Source organism: Sinocyclocheilus anshuiensis, unplaced genomic scaffold (genome assembly GCF_001515605.1).
Source record: "Sinocyclocheilus anshuiensis isolate Anshui unplaced genomic scaffold, SAMN03320099.WGS_v1.1 scaffold3089, whole genome shotgun sequence".
Taxonomy (NCBI): domain Eukaryota; kingdom Metazoa; phylum Chordata; class Actinopteri; order Cypriniformes; family Cyprinidae; genus Sinocyclocheilus; species Sinocyclocheilus anshuiensis.
In genome coordinates, this window is record NW_015555948.1 from 62,388 (window position 1) to 80,900 (window position 18,513).

The window sequence follows — 18,513 nt, forward strand, 5'->3', positions numbered from 1 at the left end:
TATTCAAAATACATACACAATAAATGATTAAGACCTGATAGTCTGATGTGTGTGTTACATACATGATATGGAGTTATGCATAGAAATGATTAGTTGCTCACAAGTCCTTTTAGTGTCATTTAGGTGCATGGAAAGGCAGTTTCTGTGCCATTCTGTGGATGAGGACATGTTCTGTGAAGACCAGAGGTTAAAAGGTCTGTAAGGAATCTCAGTCTGTTCTTTGTCGTCGAGGTGGGGGAAGTCAATCCAAAGAGCTCGTGATCGTCACTGGTTTACATGTGATGGTCATGCTGTGCATTTCTTTGAGCATTAATCTTGATTACTTGCCCCAAAATTGACAATCTCCTTGGAATTGTCAATAAGTGTTCTTTTGTTTAAATGCTGTGAGCTACTCAAAGCTGCTAGTTGGTTCAGGCTTGTGGCGCAAGGATCTGATTTACGAACATCCTGTGTCTTGGGCCTCTGTGGAATTCGGCTCCTCGTGTTTCAACTATGTTCTTGATCAACTCTTAAATTGTCTGATTCGGTCTGATACCCTACACCCTGGAGCACAAAAGCAGTCTTAAGTCGCTGGGGTATATTTGTAGCAATAGCCGTTTATGCCAAAAATCATTAGGATATTAAGTAAAGATCATGTTCCATGAAGATATTTTGTAAATTTCCTACCGTAAATATATCAAAACTTAATTTTTGATCAGTAATATGCATTGCTAAGAACTTAATTTGAACAAGTTTAAAGATGATTTTCTCAATATTTCGATTTTTTTGCACCCTCAGATTCCAGATTTTCAAATAGTTGTATCTCAGCCAAATATTGTCCTATCCTAACAAACCATACATCAATGGAAAGCTTATTTATTCAGCTTTCAATTTCACAAAATTGACACTTAAGACTGGTTTTGTGCTCCAGGGTCACATATGAGATGTTGCGTAGTCGGGAGAGAGTTTGCTGTATCACGCAGTCTTTAAGATCCTTGTATGGCGGTCTGTTTTCCAGGCTGTTCCCCACTCCTGGAGAGAACGGGACTCCGTCGCTGCCTCCTCGCTCATCCCGGCGCATGCACAACTCTAAATTCTCCTTCAGGTAAATATAGCCTGTCTCTGTTTACCTCACATGCACTGAACTCACTTGACAAGTCCTCTGAAAACCAAAGACTCCACCTCGTTCTGTTTCTTCCTTGTATTTAGGGGTTATGTTTGTAGTTCCTTGTATTAAAGCGTTTCAGGTGATCGTTTTGCTGGAAATAATGTTTTACAGAGCGCTGCTGAGATGGTGTGTTTGTGTCGGCCAGCTTTATGTTAGCCTTACACTGGTTCCTTTGCCAAAAACCCAATAGGACTTTTGCAGAAAATAAGCTCTGGGACCAACACAAGTTTAGGATGCTCACTTTGTTTTGTTCTTTAAACCAAAAACCAATTCAAAAACCCATTGACTTCAGGACGATGTAACCGGAAGAGCTAAAATGCAACTTGTTTCTGGGTTTTGGCATACAAAAATAGTCAAACCTAAATTCATTCAGACACCTTCGACATTTCTCACATTATCACAGTTTATTCGCTATAGTTTAGAAAATGGTAATAAAATATGACAAGAACTCACAGAGTGTCAGAACAAATTCATCTTGATGATGTCAGATAACTTTGATAGAAAGGTATGTAATGAATTCAGCTGTTAAATTTAAGCACACGATTAGATAAAACCAATTTAGCTCAAACAGTTACCAAGCAATGCTTGATTTTGTTCAGTCTGTGGTGTAAAAAGCTCGCATTAGCAATTAAAGAAAAACACTTAAAACATGCTCAGCTCAAAGTAAATAATTTTAGTCCCAAATTTTACTGGTAGCCCACTGTTTTGGGTATAATATGTCACAGTTTACTTTATTTTGCTATCCTCACTTACAGAAATTAACTATAGTTAAAATGATTTGGTGTCTGAATAATGTTTGGTTAAAGCAATAATCCCCGTGAAGCTGTGGTTTACAGTGAATTTATAACAGCTAAGGGGCGTTGTTAGGTACGATACGAAGCGGAGCCTTAGCTGTTATAAATTCACTGTAAACCACGGCTTCACGGGGCTTATTGCTTTTATAAAATGGTTATTCCATATACGTAGTAAGGTTTCACAAAATAAAACGGAGCAAATAAAGTGTAATGATATTAATATAAACAGTATTCTTCCACCAAACAATGTAGCTCCTCAGAAACAGTTGTGGTTCCAACAAAGTGGTTGCCGAGCAACACACAAATGTAAACAAAGGTGTAGTGTTGTCACAGAATCAAGCACCGGAACTCTCCGCTTTATAATTGACTGTACATCAGCAGAGTGTTATGTTATAAAGACGATGCTCAGACAGATCTGGGTCTGAACTCCTACTGACGCACAAACCCTTCTCAGTCCCTATCACAGATACTCCACGCCAAACGCTTTAAGCTACATCAGCCCCATGCCGTGCGCTGGCGTGTCTCTCAGTCGTAAAGTGCTGTCCACCTCCACTCCTAACGTGCACATGGTGAGCACGCTCCACGAGACTGCTGCGTTTCAGGTGACCGCCGCGGGCTCGCTCTCTCCTAACATCAGCTTCTCTCAAAACTTCCATATGCTAAAATAGTGCTTCCCTCTGTCTCCATAGGAAGCCTTGGGGCGAGACGAGTCAGGTGAGGGGGTTTTCAGACTTCTTCCTCAGATTTCCTAGCAAAGCTAAGGCAGAAGTGTGTTCTTCTCACACATCCCATCCCACTCCTCCGCAGGGAGCCCGACGGACTGCTCCAGAACCCCGGCTCCGGCGCACAGGGAGAAAGCACCTTCGAACAACACTCAGGAGAAACGCCTCGTAAGTGCCACGTGAAAAACCAGAAGCCAAATCAAAACACAGGAATAGATCATCATCAGAGTAGTCTCTTGCTGTTCTAGATCAGCAGGATTTCACTATACCGAGATCCTAACATTACACGACCCGTCTGTCTGCTGTTTCTGGTCTGTAGCGTCCCAGAGAGAAGAGAGATTCCAGCTATTACTGGGAGATCGAGGCCACGGAGGTGCTTCTGCTCTCCAGGATCGGCTCTGGGTCTTTTGGCACGGTTTACAAAGGGAAGTGGCACGGTAAGAGTTCTCTCTCATCGTGATATCGTGATGAATAGCATGCAGCTGATGTGTGCTCTCACTAGCCATTGGGTTTCCATCCAGAGATGCGAATCTAACTTGAAACATTTGCGAATAAGCACCGTTTCCATCCAACGAGTCAAAGAGAACAAAATCATCACTTCCTGGTAAACTGCCACTGAATATTACTAAGAAAAGTAGGAGAAGCCACTGAATATAATCATTTTTATATATAATAAATGACCTTAACAATATTTCAGATGCTGTGGAATGAGATGAGAATGAGGTTTTGTCGTCCCATTGTGTAAAGTCACATGACTTTTTTGATGCGCATGGAGGAATTTATTCAGCAAATAGGTTTCCATCTCCCATTATTCACATCGACTCTTTTTCGCAGTTAAAAACCACCTCAAGCGAGCGTCAGAGCTTTTTTGCGAATTAAGGGATTTTTATTTGAAATGTGACGTTTCCGTCAATCTTTTCTCATGCCATGCTTCAAAATGCGCATTAAAACAAATAAAACAACAGGGCTAAAGCACAGCTTCTGTGGGGTGCTGGAGTGCATATAAGGGCTATTTTACAATGCCATCAAACACATCCAGTGAAAATGAGTGTATTTAACTCTATGAAGCTGTTTTGTAATGAATAATCTAATCTTTGTTACCAAGTTCTGTGTTGGCCAAAATGATTAAAACACTAGTGTTTTCAGCTGCTAAAAATGGTTTTAATGGTTACAATTAATGGCCAAATGAATGTTTGCAAATATAAACTGATATTTCCTACTGACACACTTCAGCAAAAGATAGAAATATCTGACTTAAAACCATTATTAGCTGCTGAATACTAGCTGTACCACTGTAGGAATTATTAATAAATAAACATTCCTAGATGGTTATGTCATATTTAAAATATCTGTGGGGTGTATTTCAAGCAAAATTAAATAAAATCACTATATATTGATATATGCATGGCATGCAGGGGGAAAAATAAAATTATATCACGACCACAAGTTAAGAATTAGTTCCCATGACTTAATTAGTTCCCTTGTTTTAGTCAAGTCATGGCCACATTATACTACTTTATTTTAATTTAGTTAATTTGTGGCCACAGTTGTCCTAAAACGAGGAAGCTAATTAATAAATGGTAGGAATGAATTCTTAACTCATGGCCTTGAGGACTGTTATTATTTTGCATGTTATGTGCGGGTCTCTGTAGTAATAATAATCTGAAATATTGTTATGTTGTTAATAGGGATCCACTTAGAATGTGAATCTGAGTAGACAATCCTCCTGATTTAGTGGGTTTAAGTGCTTTTATTGAAAGTTTCTCTGCATTTTCAGGCGATGTTGCTGTGAAGATTTTAAAGGTCACCAATCCCACACCAGAGCAGCTACAGGCCTTTCGCAATGAAGTGGCTGTTCTCAGGTAAACCACAAAGAGAAGATTTGCGAGAAACACCATTGTTCTCCAGTGCTAGAGTGTGTTAAACACTGGCTAACTCTGTCGCTGTTACAGGAAGACCAGGCACGTCAATATCGTTCTGTTTATGGGATACATGACCAGGGCAAACTTGGCCATTGTGACGCAGTGGTGTGAAGGAAGCAGCCTCTACAAACATCTGCATGTGCAGGAGACCAGCTTCCAGATGCTCCAGCTGATGGACATCGCCAGACAGACGGCGCAGGGCATGGAGTGAGTGTTTACAGACAAACATACTAAACCAGCTGAGCCAGGTGTCTGCCCCCGATCTAAACCTGCCTTCTGCAGCCCTAAACGCTGTTATTTGCCAAATGCAGATTATAACATGAAACCAGCCAGATGCTCTCGTATGCTCGGGACAGGAAAATGAACAGGTGCATCGACTTCCTTACCTCAGCTGTGACTGTTAAAGGCTGTGCATCGACTGAATTAGCAGTATTTGGTGTAAATAATGAATTGATAGAAGATCGTGAACTTAGACGACGACACAGACGAGCCGTCTGTCATCATCCTCGAAACCCACAAACAAAACAGCACAGAGTAAATGAAAACGCAGCCCAGCTAAAACCACGTATTGCAGTGACAATATACACTACCATTCAGACGTTTGGGGTCAAAAAGATGTTTTTTTTTTTTAAGGAAATAAATTAATAATATCCAGCAAAGGACTAATTAAATTTATCAAGACTTTTTCCAAATAAATATTTTATTTTTACTATCTGTCTGTCCGAGCGACCGACCGACTGACTAGTGCTGGGCGGTATACCGGTTCATACCGAATACCGGTGTTTATTTTTGTTATGATATGAATTTTTAAAACACCGCAATACCGGTGTATGTCGCTTAATTAAACAACGTTCGGAACGCGACACTGTTTGAAAGAAGTCCCTTTTCACTGTTGCACTGTGGTGAGGGAACAGCTGTATGTGTTACTAAGTGTGAAAGTTCCGAAACTGAAGCTGTAGAACTAATAGAACGTGATGACACAGAAGAACTCATCCACAATATCCACATTGACCGTCACAAATATCCAGCGCCCCCTGCCATCAGCTCCCGCGTCTCACACACACGAGCGCGACTTTAGCACTAGATTTAGCAACTTTCAGACCCTTTTAGCGGCTTTTTCCATAGAATATTCATACTGACAAACCTAGCGACTTTTCTGGATAAAGCTTAGCTATGGTTCAGTTGGAAGATTTCGCCAGTGCTGTCCCGCGAACGCGAGGTCTGACTTTCCCGGAGAAGTGTCACCTCTCTCGGCGTCTGTTCTGTGCAGTATTTCCTCTCTCAATCGGTAGAAAATATGGTTAACACCCGGTCATGCATGAAAAAAAAATACCGTCATGTACCGTGAAACCGGTATAATTTTGAAAAATACCGTGATATAAATTTTTGGTCATAGCGCCCAGCACTACGACCGACCCTGGAGCACAAAACCAGTCATGTGTCAATTTTGTGAAATTGAGATTTATGCGTCATCTGAAAGCTGAATTAATAATCTTTCCATTGATGTATGGTTTGTTAGGATAGGACAACATTTGGCTGAGATACAACTATTTGAAAATCTGGAATCTGAGGGTGCAAAAAAATCTAAATATTGAGAAAATCATCTTTAAAGTTGTTCAAATGAAGTTCTTAGCAATGCATATTACTAATCGAAAATTAAGTTTTGATATATTTACGGTAGGACATTTACAAAATATCTTCATGGAACATGATCTTTACTTAATATCCTAATGATTTTTGGCATAAAAGAAAAATCTATAATTTTGACCCATACAATATATTGTTGGCTATTGCTACAAATATACCCCAGCGACTTAAGACTGCTTTTGTGCTGCAGGGTCACATATAAATATATATAGAGTATATAATCTTTTGAACTGAAGGATCACGCGAAGACTGGAGTAAAATTCAACTTTGATCAGCAATAAATTACAGTTTATCATAGGGTCACATAGAAAAGATGTATTTTTAATCAAATAAATGCAGCCTCTGTGAGCAGAGGAGACTTCTTTCCAAACATGAAACAATCTTACGGACCCCAAACAGTTGACAGTGGTGTATTGATTATTGGTGCCATCGATACTCTCATTCTAATAACCCTTCATGTCTTTTGTCTTCTAGTTACCTACATGCAAAGAACATCATCCATCGAGACATGAAGTCAAACAGTATCTTTGACGTGTTTCTGCACTGCACTGGTGAAGAGGTGAAGCATCGCTGCCACAGGTGCCTCTGTAGAGACGGGTTATTTGTGAAGCTTGTTGTTTTTGTGCTCGTGTGAATACAGTGCTGAAGCTGTCATGAATTCCCTTAACAGAAGCTCAGATATCGTCCTGCATGAAGGGTTGACGGTGAAGATCGGTGATTTTGGTCTGGCCACAGTGAAAGCGCGGTGGAGCGGCTCTCATCGAGTGGAGCAGCCATCCGGCTCTGTTCTGTGGATGGTGTGTTAGAGCAAGAGTTCAGACAGAAACGAACATCAGCTGGAAATGTGCTCGCTCTCAGTCCATCCGAGATCAGGATGAGTTTGTTTCTTCATCAGGTTTGGAGAAATGTAGCACTGCATCAGTGTCTCAGCAATGGATGCTCTGCAGTGAATGGGTGGATTATAGACTCGTATCTGTGTTAAAAGCATCTTAATGCTGGATTTGTTTCAGCTTTTGTCTTCTCCAGATGTTAACTGATGGACTGGAGTGCTGTGGATTACTTGTGGATTATTGTGATGTTTTTATCAGCTGTTTGGACTCTCATTCTGACGGCACCCATTCCCTTCAGAGCATCCATGGCTGAGACACTGATGCAGTGCTACATTTCTCCAAACCTGATGAAGAAACAAACTCATCCTGATCTGGGATGACCTGAGTACATTTTAAGAAATAGTGTTTTGTGTGACACTTTATGAAACTCTCGCTGATGTTTTGTGTTTAGGCTCCTGAGGTCATCCGGATGCAGGACAGTAATCCGCACAGTTTTCAGTCGGATGTGTACTCGTACGGGATCGTCCTGTACGAGCTGATGACGGGAGAACTGCCTTACTCTGGGATTGGAAATAGAGATCAGGTACAGTCTATAGATATCACATGAGCAGCACTTACATTTAACACTTTCCCTGCCAGCCACCGCCAGCGTTTCTGCTGAGTTTCACTCAAATTTCACGGCCCCCAGAATAGTTTGTTGTATGAATATCTGAACATGCAATACATCAAATAAAGATCAGACCCTCTACTTTCAAACAAAAAAAATCTGTTTTATTCTAGCTTCAAGCATTGTCTTTTTTTTTTTAATCAACGCTTGAATGTAGGTAGGTTTCATTAATAAATTAACATTTTGAGCAAACAGCTGAGAAAATCACATTTGTATCAAATACTACATCTGGATCATATTCAGTAATATTATCAAAGCAAAGCTGCAGTAGATGGCTTCCATCAGCGCTCCCAAAGCTTGCACACTTTCTGGATCCACATTTCACTCGGGAACATTAGGCAGTTTTCATTTATATGCGGTTAGTGTTGATGATCGCATTGTTTTTCATACGCATCGTTTCTGCGTCTTCATCTCCTGTGTTTTTGATCGAGTGATTCTAGACTCATTCAGGAGATGCGTAACAGCGCCCCCTAGCGTACAACAGCGAGAACACGGAACATTCTGTGTTTGGCCGGGAAAGAGTTAATCTGGATTATGTAATCAGATTCCAAAAGTGAAGTAGTTGTAATGAGATTATATTACATTTCAATCAGATTACACTTACTTTTTTATTGATTACCTGATTACATATTATTCACACAATAGCAATAATTATTATTAATTCAATTAAAATCACAAACCTCAGTTTGGAAACCCTTGATGTAATGTTTAATGCACTTCATGTTATTAATAACAACAAATGGAATATATTTCCTTTATTTTTGTATTATATCAATATGCTACGAGATTATTTAAATCAATGTGATAAATGAGTTAGGTTAAAAGTAATCAAAAAGTAGTTGTAATCCATTATACACTTTTGGAAATAAATTCAGTTGCTAACTACAATTTTATTCATGTAATTTGGAATCAGTAACGGATTACAGTTTGTAAGTAATCTACTCAGATCTGCACATGATCATGGACATTACACCTGTTTACCATGCATAACATATTACGTATTTGACTTAACGATATTTTAAGATTTATCTTCAACAATATAATTAGAAATAGTTGTTAAGATTGTCAGGAAGAATGTTAAGATTTTGTGACATGATGATCAAGTTCATGTGAAGCATTCTTCCTCAAATAGTGCAGTAGATCCTAATGGAATGGACTTGATAATTTAGTTTTTTATCTTTCAGTTTTGAGGCTCTCTCTTCAGACTCTTTAGTTAAGGCTAGGCATGAGAGAGTGTTTAGCTCCGTGTTCACAGCAGCGGGTCTCTGAAATGTGTTTGGCAGTGATCAGGAGGTCCGTCTGAAGGCACACTCGCTGCTTTGTTGTTCAGGAGAGGTGTGCGGTTGCGTTCCCGAGAGCCGTATCATGTACAGCCTCCCACAACACTGACTTCTGCACAGACAAGCGTTCACAGAGTGTTCCTGTTGTAGTTCTGAGTAAAGTCAGCTGTTCCCTGTCGCGCTGCATGCAGATCATCTTCATGGTGGGGAGAGGCTATCTGACCCCTGACCTCAGTAAACTCTACAAGAGCTGTCCCAAAGCCATGAAGAGACTGGTGGCCGACTGCATGCAGAAGTCCAGAGACGACCGGCCGCTGTTTCCACAGGTCCGTGATCGCCGTCTTTACTCTAGCACAATCACTTTACACTGGATGCATATGCTATGCGGTTGCTAGGGTACTCGCGGTGGTTGCTAGGGTGTTGCTATGCTTTACCATCTTGTCTATAAATGTATAATGAAGTGTTTGTATTCTTAAAAAATATTTCAAATGCAGCAAATTTGTAGACAGTTTTGTAGTATGTGCCCAAAACTGATAGATAAAATGCAACCGCAATCATTTGGATCACAAAACGGCTCGAATATAATGGCCTGTGGTAGTAATAACTATGAATATTTTGTTAATAATAATAATGCACTTTGTGTTTATTGTTGTAGTCTAATGCTCAATTAGTTGTCAAAAAGCAGAAATAAATTAAGAATTGTTCTGCATGTCAGTTATCTGAACGAAATGAATTAATTCGTATCAGTATGATATGGCAATATCAGTTGATCTGATATCTTAAATGTAAATAATATTTTTTTTGCACATTTCAGTATAGAGAATTAAATGTCTTAACTGTAGAGTGTCACAATGCAAAAACACTTAATGTCCTAAAATAGGCTTCATTGGGGTTTTTTTATTGTGAGTTTGACCCAATATTGGGTCTTCACTGTAAAAAATGTTTTGTTTTTTTAGAAGTTGCAAGATTATTAGAGTATGATTTACGATGAAATACTATTTCAGTCTTACTGCTTTGAAACGTGACGTTTAATTTAATTCCATTTCTTTGTCATTTGCTGCGGTTTTCTACAAATGTGAGCCTGCAGCACAAAAGCAGTGTTAAGTCGCTGGGGTATATTTGTAGCAATAGCCAACAATACATTGTATGGGTCAAAATTATAGATTTTTCTTTTATGCCAAAAATCATTAGGATATTAAGTAAAGATCATGTTCCATGAAGATATTTTGTAAATTTCCTACCGTAAATATATCAAAACTTAATTTTTGATTAGTAATATGCATTGCTAAGAACTTAATTTGAACAACTTTAAAGATGATTTTCTCAATATTTAGATTTTTTGAAAATTTCCCCGTAAGACTGGTTTTGTGCTGCTTGGTCACATGTGTGTGTCAGTCCTGAACCATGTTTCAGTGCACCTCTAATAACTTGTCCTCCTGTAAAGTGTAGGTTTATGGTGAGCTTTTAAAGGAGCGGTAGCTGTGTTAACGACTGTTAGCTCGGATGCACAGCAGATGTGTGTGTTTGTGTGCAGTGCTGTATACTGAGTCTGTGTCTCTCACAGGTCCTGTCCTCGATCGAGCTGCTCCAGCACTCGCTGCCTAAGATCAACCGCAGCGCGTCCGAGCCGTCGCTCCACAGAGCCTCGCACACCGAGGACATCAGCGTCTGCACACTGCCGCTCTCCGCTCTCTTCAAGTGAAGCGTTGTGCTTCTCTGTGTGTGATCCAAGCTTTCTCATCCTCCTCACAATCATGTGCCTGCAAGCAGAGGCTCCGGTGAATATTCCCTAAGTGCCACTGACAGCCACGGAGTCGCTCGAAACGCCTCCTAGCTCTTCACCGGCGTGTGGCTAGCTGTCTCTTTGACTGTGAGTGTGTTACAGGAATCCAGGAAAGAAGAGCGGGTATTCACTTTAATATGAGACTTATTAGGGATTCTTATTTTTTCCGGCTTTTAGTGCTTGTCATGGAAGAGTAACTTGTAAACTTGACAGATTGTATATTCATTGTATTTTAATAAAATTAAGTTAAATACACCACACAAGCTCGGTTTTTAAGATAATTTGTGCTTGACGTTTTAACTTTAAAGCAGCAGCAATATTATACAAGATGACCGCGTTTAATGATTAGTGAGTGCATGTTCACTAAATTGTCATTTTTGGGTGAACTATCTCTCTCAGATCATCTGAGATTAGGTTGAGTTTGTAGATAATTTGTGCTTGACGTTTTAACTTCAAAGCAGCAGCAATATTATACAAGATGACCGCGTTTAATGATTAGAGTGAGTGCATGTTCACTAAATTGTCATTTTTGGGTGAACTATCTCTCTCAGATCATCTGAGATTAGGTTGAGTTTGTTTCTTCATCAGGTTTGTAGAAATGTAGGACTGCATCAGTGTCTCAGCAATGGATGCTCTGCAGTGAATGGGTGCCGTCAGAATGAGAGTCCAAACAGCTGATAAAAACATCACAATAATCCACACCACTCCAGTCCATCAGTTAACATCTGGAGAAGACAAAAGCTGAAACTAATCCAGCATTAAGATGTTTTTAACTACAAACCATTGCTGCAGTCTAAAATACAAATCCATAAACCATTGCTTTCTATTCTTTTAAGAAAAATCTGATGTTGGTCTGAATGAATGCTGATATTTAGTGCTCATTCTAGTGTGATATTGCTTGAATTAAATATTGAGTATCTGATATAGCTTAAATATGACGACCTGACAGAGGCATTTTTTACACAACAGATCAGTACTGTAGGGCCAAAACTGCAATTAACATCACATACAGTATAGGCTTGTCCACACTTTACTCTATTAAAGATTTTAAAAAGCAATTGCAAATGGCTCTTATCCTGAATATGGTATAAATAATGTTTACTTTTCATGTTAGAGAAACTTTAATTAAAATGAACATTGCATAAACAGTAGTTTTTAATATGTGGAATGTGTGTACTGCTCCCATTAAAAGTGTGATTCTGCTGTCAGTGGTCTGGACTGAAATAATTCAATCAGGATTTGGACATAGCTTGAAACTCAATTAGGTGTACTAAAAATATGAATTACTAACACCTGAATGCTTAAGATACTTTTTAAAATGTAATGTTCTTTGAAATAGTGGCACCCAGGTAAATCATCTCATTCAGTCTTCTCAGTTTTTACACAAATTCTAGTGTTGATTATATATTAGTGAACTCAGAACTGAACTCTTTAAGAAGTTACTGTAAGACTGAACGTTTTTCTATTAAAAAAACTCAAACATAAATGGAAAATAAAATCAGTAAAATTTAGTTTATTACAAATGTAAATAACTAAATAGCCAATTCAATATTTAATACTTCAGTTTGAATTACTAAGAATAATTGTGTTGATTACATATTAGATGAATTGTGCAGCCCTAAGATGCTTTTAGTTTGTTTTCTGTTTATCACTGACTCTTGTCTGAAGTAAATGACATAAAGAGTCAGTGGTTTACATTTGATCGACATTAAAAATATCACCAAACTAGTGCTTCGAAATATCCGTGCAGCCATAATTCATGACTAATTACTTTTCTCAAATTTACACAAATTGTAGATATGTGACCCTGGAGCACAAAACCAGTCATAAGGGTCAATTTTTTAAAATTGAGATTTATACATCATCTGAAAGCTGAATAAATAATCTTTCCATTGATGTATGGTTTGTTAGGATAGGACAATATTTGGCTGAGATACAACTATTTGAAAATCTGGAATCTGAGGGAGCAAAAAAATCTAAATATTGAGAAAATCATCTTTAAAGTTGTTCAAATGAAGTTCTTAGCAATGCATATTACTAATCAAACATTAAGTTTTGATATATTTACGGTAGGAAATTTACAAAATATCTTCATGGAACATGATCTTTACTTAATATCCTAATGATTTTTGGCATAAAAGAGAAATCTATAATTTTGACCCATACAATTTATTGTTGTCTATTGCTACAAATATACCCCAGCGACTTACTGCTTTTGTGCTCCAGGGTGACATTTGACTGCATTCTTAAATTCAGTGCTTCAAACTAAATTATTTTAAGACAATTTTTTTTTCTTTCTGGAAAATAATTTATATCTAAATACAGAAATAGTTTAACCTGAAATGAATGAAGATTTGTGGAGGTGAAGCGCCTCCTTTCACAGATAACCTCAGTTTTAAAGAGTTGTAGCTCTGTTGTGCAGCACATTAGTGCCTTTCAGAGCTTATTATTAGTCGTGTGTTATTAGCAGGGTTTGAGAGAACTGAATAAAGGCTCAATGTATTTGAGGGATTCCTGTGCTCCTGAGACTCTAATCAAGCGATCGTTTCAAAATCACACAGGCCACTCGGTCACTAATCAGTTTATTACACTCGCTCAACAATACAACTCAGAAAACACAATATAATAACCCATACTCAGATTCAAGAGTAAACCAGATGAGTGAATTCAATACTATGATATCAGTTGAGTCCAAAATGAAGTAACTAGTCTCCAAATGCTCCTAAAATACCGATAAGTCCATTCACTGGCGACAAAATCGATGCTTACTGTTTTAACCACAGCCATATTGCATGATGCCCAAACTTTATAAAGTTATGAATATGTGTTATCTGAACTAAGTGCAACGATTACTATTTATTTCATTTTTTCCCACTTGACAGTATTTCTGTAATACACTTCATACACTACTGGAGAGCATTTGAAAATGTGCCAGAGAGATTTCAGTTCCCATCATACATTCGTCTTTGGGCACGACGTTAAAGAATCTGGCAAAATCCCAATGCAGGTCAGGAGGACCCAGCACCCCACAGAGACCTTACAGGTGCTTTAATAGAGTCTGGGACGCACAAACACATGTATTGGCCAGATGTTGGAGGTGGATCAGCGTGCCGCAGACGAGCTGCTCGTCTCTCCGGCTCCAGACAGCTGCATGAAGAGCTCTCCCAGCTCACTGACCTCATCCTCGTCCGCCGGCGTCCCACGGTGCTCGCGCTCCTCGATGAAGTCCCACAGACGCACCGAGCTCAGGAACTGAGCAACACACACCAGAGACACACACAGAGCGGCGTGAGGGAACACAGTCTCCAGCTTCTCTGAGCAGAACAAGCATTCCTACAGAGCTAGGCATGTAACCACATCCATATCTCACCGTACGATAATATCACGGTATGTAGTCCACGATGCGATATTTATTGTGATATTAAAGGAAGAATTGGAAAAAAATGTAAATTGTGTTCATTTTAAAGTTGAAGTATTCTATCTAATGCACTGGGAGAGTTCAAAATGAAGAGCTCCAATCCATGTTCTTAACTAAGAAAACGAGTCAGAAAGAAGTCAGTGAATTGACTTGTAGCTGAACTTTAAAGTAGACTCAACCCTCTTTTTATTTGTGATATACTGTCTCAGTCTAAATTACATTCACACTGCTGTTTTAGGAAGCCAAACAAATAATAATAATGATAATAATAAAAGTAAAGGCAGTACCCAGCAAACACAGAACGTTCCCCTAACGTTAGTTTTTGGTTCCCGTTTGGTCCCGATTTTTTGGGGAACCAAATACTAATGTTAGGGGAATGTTATTTTTAGGTTATTTTTTTTTTTGTAACCATAAAATAATGTTCCTAGAACGTTGCATGGTGGTTATTATTAAATAACCCAAAAAATAGAGAACGTTCCCTAATAGTTAGTTTTAGGGTTATTTTTTTGCAACCATAACATAGCGTTCCCAGAACATTGCAGGGTGGTTATTATATATTGAGTGTGTGTGTGTTACCCGCATGTTCCCCTCTGCGCTCATCTGTTTGCGGGGTTTGTCGGGTTCTGCTTGTGTCCCGTCGGCATACGCATGCATGTAGAAGCACTTTCCTCCAAACGGACATGTTCCTCTTCCCTGATCGAAGTATTTACAGGGCTTCTTACTGCCAATACACAAACACATTCAAGCAGATGATGACAAATCCTACGAATACAGAACACACACACAGTTGAACCACAATGTCAAAGAAATCTGTCTGCATTCTACAAATATTATATACAGCCAAATAAATAAATAAATCAATAAACGGACGGATGGATGAAAACAGCTGCCAGCTACTGGTCTGAGTGCAGATGAAAGGCTGCTAACAGACGGCATTATGGGAAGACTCCAAACATTTAACCTTTAGCCTCATATTCTATTCATTTCTGATTGAACAGTGCAGCTGCTCTTTAAAGTGAAGCGGAGCAGACCGTCCCGTGATCTGGGAGGCTTTAGTGAAGACTAAAGGAGAGATGAGGAGAGGAAACCAGAATGGCCAAAAATCACTGCATTATCATCTGATTCAGTCATCATATCACCAGGTTCTTATTATGGTTAACTCAAACAATAAAAAAGTTGCATAAAATAAAGTAAACTTTACATTAAAAAAACATACACATATACATATATATATATTAGAGCCCGACCGATATATCGTTTTGCCGATATTATCGGCCGATATGAGCCTGTCGCCGATATATTTTCTTTTGCATTGTACATAATTAAAACAATTGTAAACATTAATCACATTAAATAAATAAATTATAATACTGTGTGTATATATATATATATATATATATATATTCTCATTCCCTTTCAGTCGGTCACTCTCGATGTCACGTTGGTAGGACCAATGAATTGGGATCTCGCTTAGAGAGACCAATCTACTTCGAATGTAACTAAATGAGCCAATGCACATTGGCATGCGATGATCGCATCAAGCTGCCACTGATCGCAGCGCAAGTATAATTAGGCAGCAGGTGCAACATATACTCAGCTTTTTGCTTCGGAGCCGAGCGATCACATCGTTTTGCTCCTGACTACTCAACTGAGAGAAGAAGACTGAACGAGTTCAGCGCGCTCTTTGGAGCTCTTGGTGTTGGTGGTACGGCGCTACAGCGGTGGTGGTTTCCCGTGTCGAGTGGGATGCACACATAAGGCTGCACTGCCCCCTGTTTGTGTTGCAGGCGGCCATCTCCCCTGTGCGCTTCAGCACGCTAAAAGAGCTTTTTCCCTAAAAGAGCATTCATGGGTGTGTCTTTTTAAGATGACGTTGCATCTGGCAAACTCGACGTTGCGTCTTTGTAAAGACGACGCATCACCCGTGTGTTTCTGGATGTGGTCATTACCTGGCGCTGGGTGATGGTCATGACTGCTGCCTCACTGTGTTAAACATGCTGGGGTGGCATTCGTGGATGAGTCATATTCTCATTGAGGGAAGATGATCATCTCGGAGTTGCGGACCAGGCTCCGTTACCTCAAAAGGGGCGGAGCTCCGTTGCCTCTTCCTCGATCTGGTTCTCGTCCTGGCAGCAGTCAGGCAGGGACTACTTCAGGCAGTAGCACGGGCGGTCTGAGTTTTACAGTGATGGCAAACCCTCCAGGGAACGAACCCTCGAGGGACCATCGCTCCTCTTGCACTCCGCAACCAGTTGAGCTGCCAAAGGAACGTGCTGGGCACTCTTCAAGGAGCATACCAGCAGTATCCTTCGGCGCTCCTCCCAACGATCGGATGTCGATCGCTGCATCGGACGGTGAGCTTGAGTTTTCTGGAGAGGAAGATTCGGCTGCGCTGCCGTCCTCCGGGACGGTAGCAATGCCTGAATCGGATCAAGAAATGATGGCTATACTTTCCCGGGCCGCTGAAAGGGTAGGGCTCAAGTGGAGACCTCCACCGTGTCGCGAGCCCTCAAGGTTGGACGACTGGTTTCTCGGGGTGGCCCGCTGGTTCTCAGCGCCCCGCCCCAGTGCCTTTCTTCCCGGACGTGCATAAGGAGCTTACCAGGTCGTGGACGGCAACTTTCACTGCCGGAAACCGGCCTGCTAGCTCCTCCTCCCTCACCACTCCCAACGGTAGTGCAGCTAGGAGGTATAAGTTCTGAAAGAGCTCCGAACCGCATCTGAAGGACACGATAGAGCCGGTCCCTCCAGCCGATATGAAGACGGGGTTTTACAGCCCTTACTTCATTGTACCCAAGAAAGGCGGTGGGTTACGACCGATCTTAGACCTGGATGTCTTGAACCGTGCTCTTCACTGGTTACCGTTCAAGATGTTGACACAGAAACGACCTCCTCCTTTGGAGTCGGAAGCATCTGAGATCGCTACGTGCCATTCATATTCCGGGTCTGCACAACCGTATGGCCGACGAGCTGTCACAAGCTGCGCTCCCCGGAGAATGGGAGACTCCATCCCCAGACGGTCCAGCTGATATGGAGACGTTTCGGAGCCGCTCAGGTAGACCTGTTTGCCTCCCCAGAGACCTCTCACTGCCAGTTGTTTTATTCCCTGACTGAGGGAATACTTGGCACGGACGCACTGGCACACAGCTGGCCGCGGGGCCTGTGAAGGAAGCATTTCTCACAATAAGCCTTCTCGCACAGATGCTGTGCAAGACCAGGGAGGACGAGGAGCAGGTCCTGCTTGTGGCGCCTTACTGGCCCAATCGGACCATGTTCCCAGAACTAATGCTCCTCGTGACAGCCCCTCCCTGGCAGATTCCTCTGAGGAAGGATCTACTGACTCAGAGATGGGGGACCCTGTGGCACCCGCGCCCAGACCTCTGGAAACTTCATGTCTGGTCCCTGGACGGGACGCAGAGGTTCTAGGTAACATACCCCAGGAGGTAGTAGACACCAACACTTCGGCGCAAGCACCTGAAGTGGAATCTGTTCGTCGAGTGGTGTTCTTCTCACCGAGAAGACCCCCGGAGATGCCCGATCAGAGTCGTGCTTTCCTTTCTGCAGCAGGGGTTGGAGCGAAGGCTGTCTCCCTCCACCCTTAAAGTCTGTGATGCTGCGATTGCTGTTAACCAAGACCCAGTGGAAGGGAAGTCAGTAGGGAAGCATGACCTGGTCATCAGGTTCCTTAGGGGGGCGAGAAGGCTAAATCCTCCACAGCCCCCCTCTATACCCTATTGGGACCTGACTCTAGTGCTCAGAGCACTACAGCGGGGCCCATTTGAGCCTTTGCACTCAGTCGAGCTGAAGTTTCTGTTAATGAAAACTCTGCTCCTGCTTGCATTGGCCTCCATCAAGAGGGTAGGGGAACTGCACGCATTTTCTGTCGACGAACCGTGCCTAGAGTTTAGGCCAGATAACTCCCAGGTAATCCTGAGGCCACGGCCCGGCTATGTGCCCAAGGTTCCTACTATTCCCTTCAGGGATCAGGTGGTGAGCCTGCAAGCACTGCCCCCGGAGGCAGCAGACCCAGCCCTAGCTTTGCTCTGTCCCATCCGAGCCTTGAGATGGTACGTGGACCGGACACAAAGCTTCAGGACCTCAGATCAGCTCTTTGTCTGTTATGTGTATGTGTATGTGTATGTATGTTATGGTCAGGGAATGCCGTCTCCAAGCAGAGGATGGTCCACTGGATAGTGGATGCCATCACACTGACCTATCAGGCACAGGGTGTGCCCTGCTCGCTCAGGTTGCGAGCTCACTCTACTAGAAGTGTTGCATCCTCCTGGGCGTTGGCTCAATTCTC

The 18,513-nt window shown here is 41.3% G+C and overlaps 2 protein-coding genes across 6 annotated transcripts in view; one reads left to right on the forward strand and one right to left on the reverse strand.

Moving 5' to 3' along the window:
• LOC107675968 (RAF proto-oncogene serine/threonine-protein kinase-like) overlaps nt 1–11,404 on the forward strand; it is a 19,558-nt gene extending 8,154 nt beyond the window's left edge. For 3 of the 5 annotated variants that reach the window (XM_016470469.1, XM_016470467.1, XM_016470468.1), the window contains exons 6-18: nt 998–1,084; nt 2,396–2,543; nt 2,631–2,655; nt 2,749–2,831; nt 2,983–3,100; nt 4,441–4,525; nt 4,616–4,792; nt 6,707–6,811; nt 6,903–7,029; nt 7,514–7,645; nt 9,201–9,335; nt 10,574–11,206; nt 11,359–11,404. In XM_016470469.1, the coding sequence (XP_016325955.1) occupies nt 998–1,084; nt 2,396–2,543; nt 2,631–2,655; nt 2,749–2,831; nt 2,983–3,100; nt 4,441–4,525; nt 4,616–4,792; nt 6,707–6,811; nt 6,903–7,029; nt 7,514–7,645; nt 9,201–9,335; nt 10,574–10,711 (1,360 nt within the window). In that variant the 3' untranslated portion in view covers nt 10,712–11,206; nt 11,359–11,404. The remainder of the gene's footprint in view (nt 1–997; nt 1,085–2,395; nt 2,544–2,630; nt 2,656–2,748; nt 2,832–2,982; nt 3,101–4,440; nt 4,526–4,615; nt 4,793–6,706; nt 6,812–6,902; nt 7,030–7,513; nt 7,646–9,200; nt 9,336–10,573; nt 11,207–11,358) is intronic. The other 2 variants (XM_016470471.1, XM_016470470.1) reach the window with 2 other exon arrangements.
• Nucleotides 11,405–13,363: 1,959 nt separating this feature from the next.
• LOC107675967 (probable E3 ubiquitin-protein ligase makorin-2) overlaps nt 13,364–18,513 on the reverse strand; it is a gene marked incomplete at its 5' end in the record, with an annotated part of 15,822 nt that continues 10,672 nt past the window's right edge. Inside the window, 2 exons of the mRNA XM_016470466.1 lie at nt 13,364–14,044; nt 14,787–14,931. Coding sequence (XP_016325952.1) covers nt 13,895–14,044; nt 14,787–14,931 — 295 coding nt within the window. The remainder of the gene's footprint in view (nt 14,045–14,786; nt 14,932–18,513) is intronic.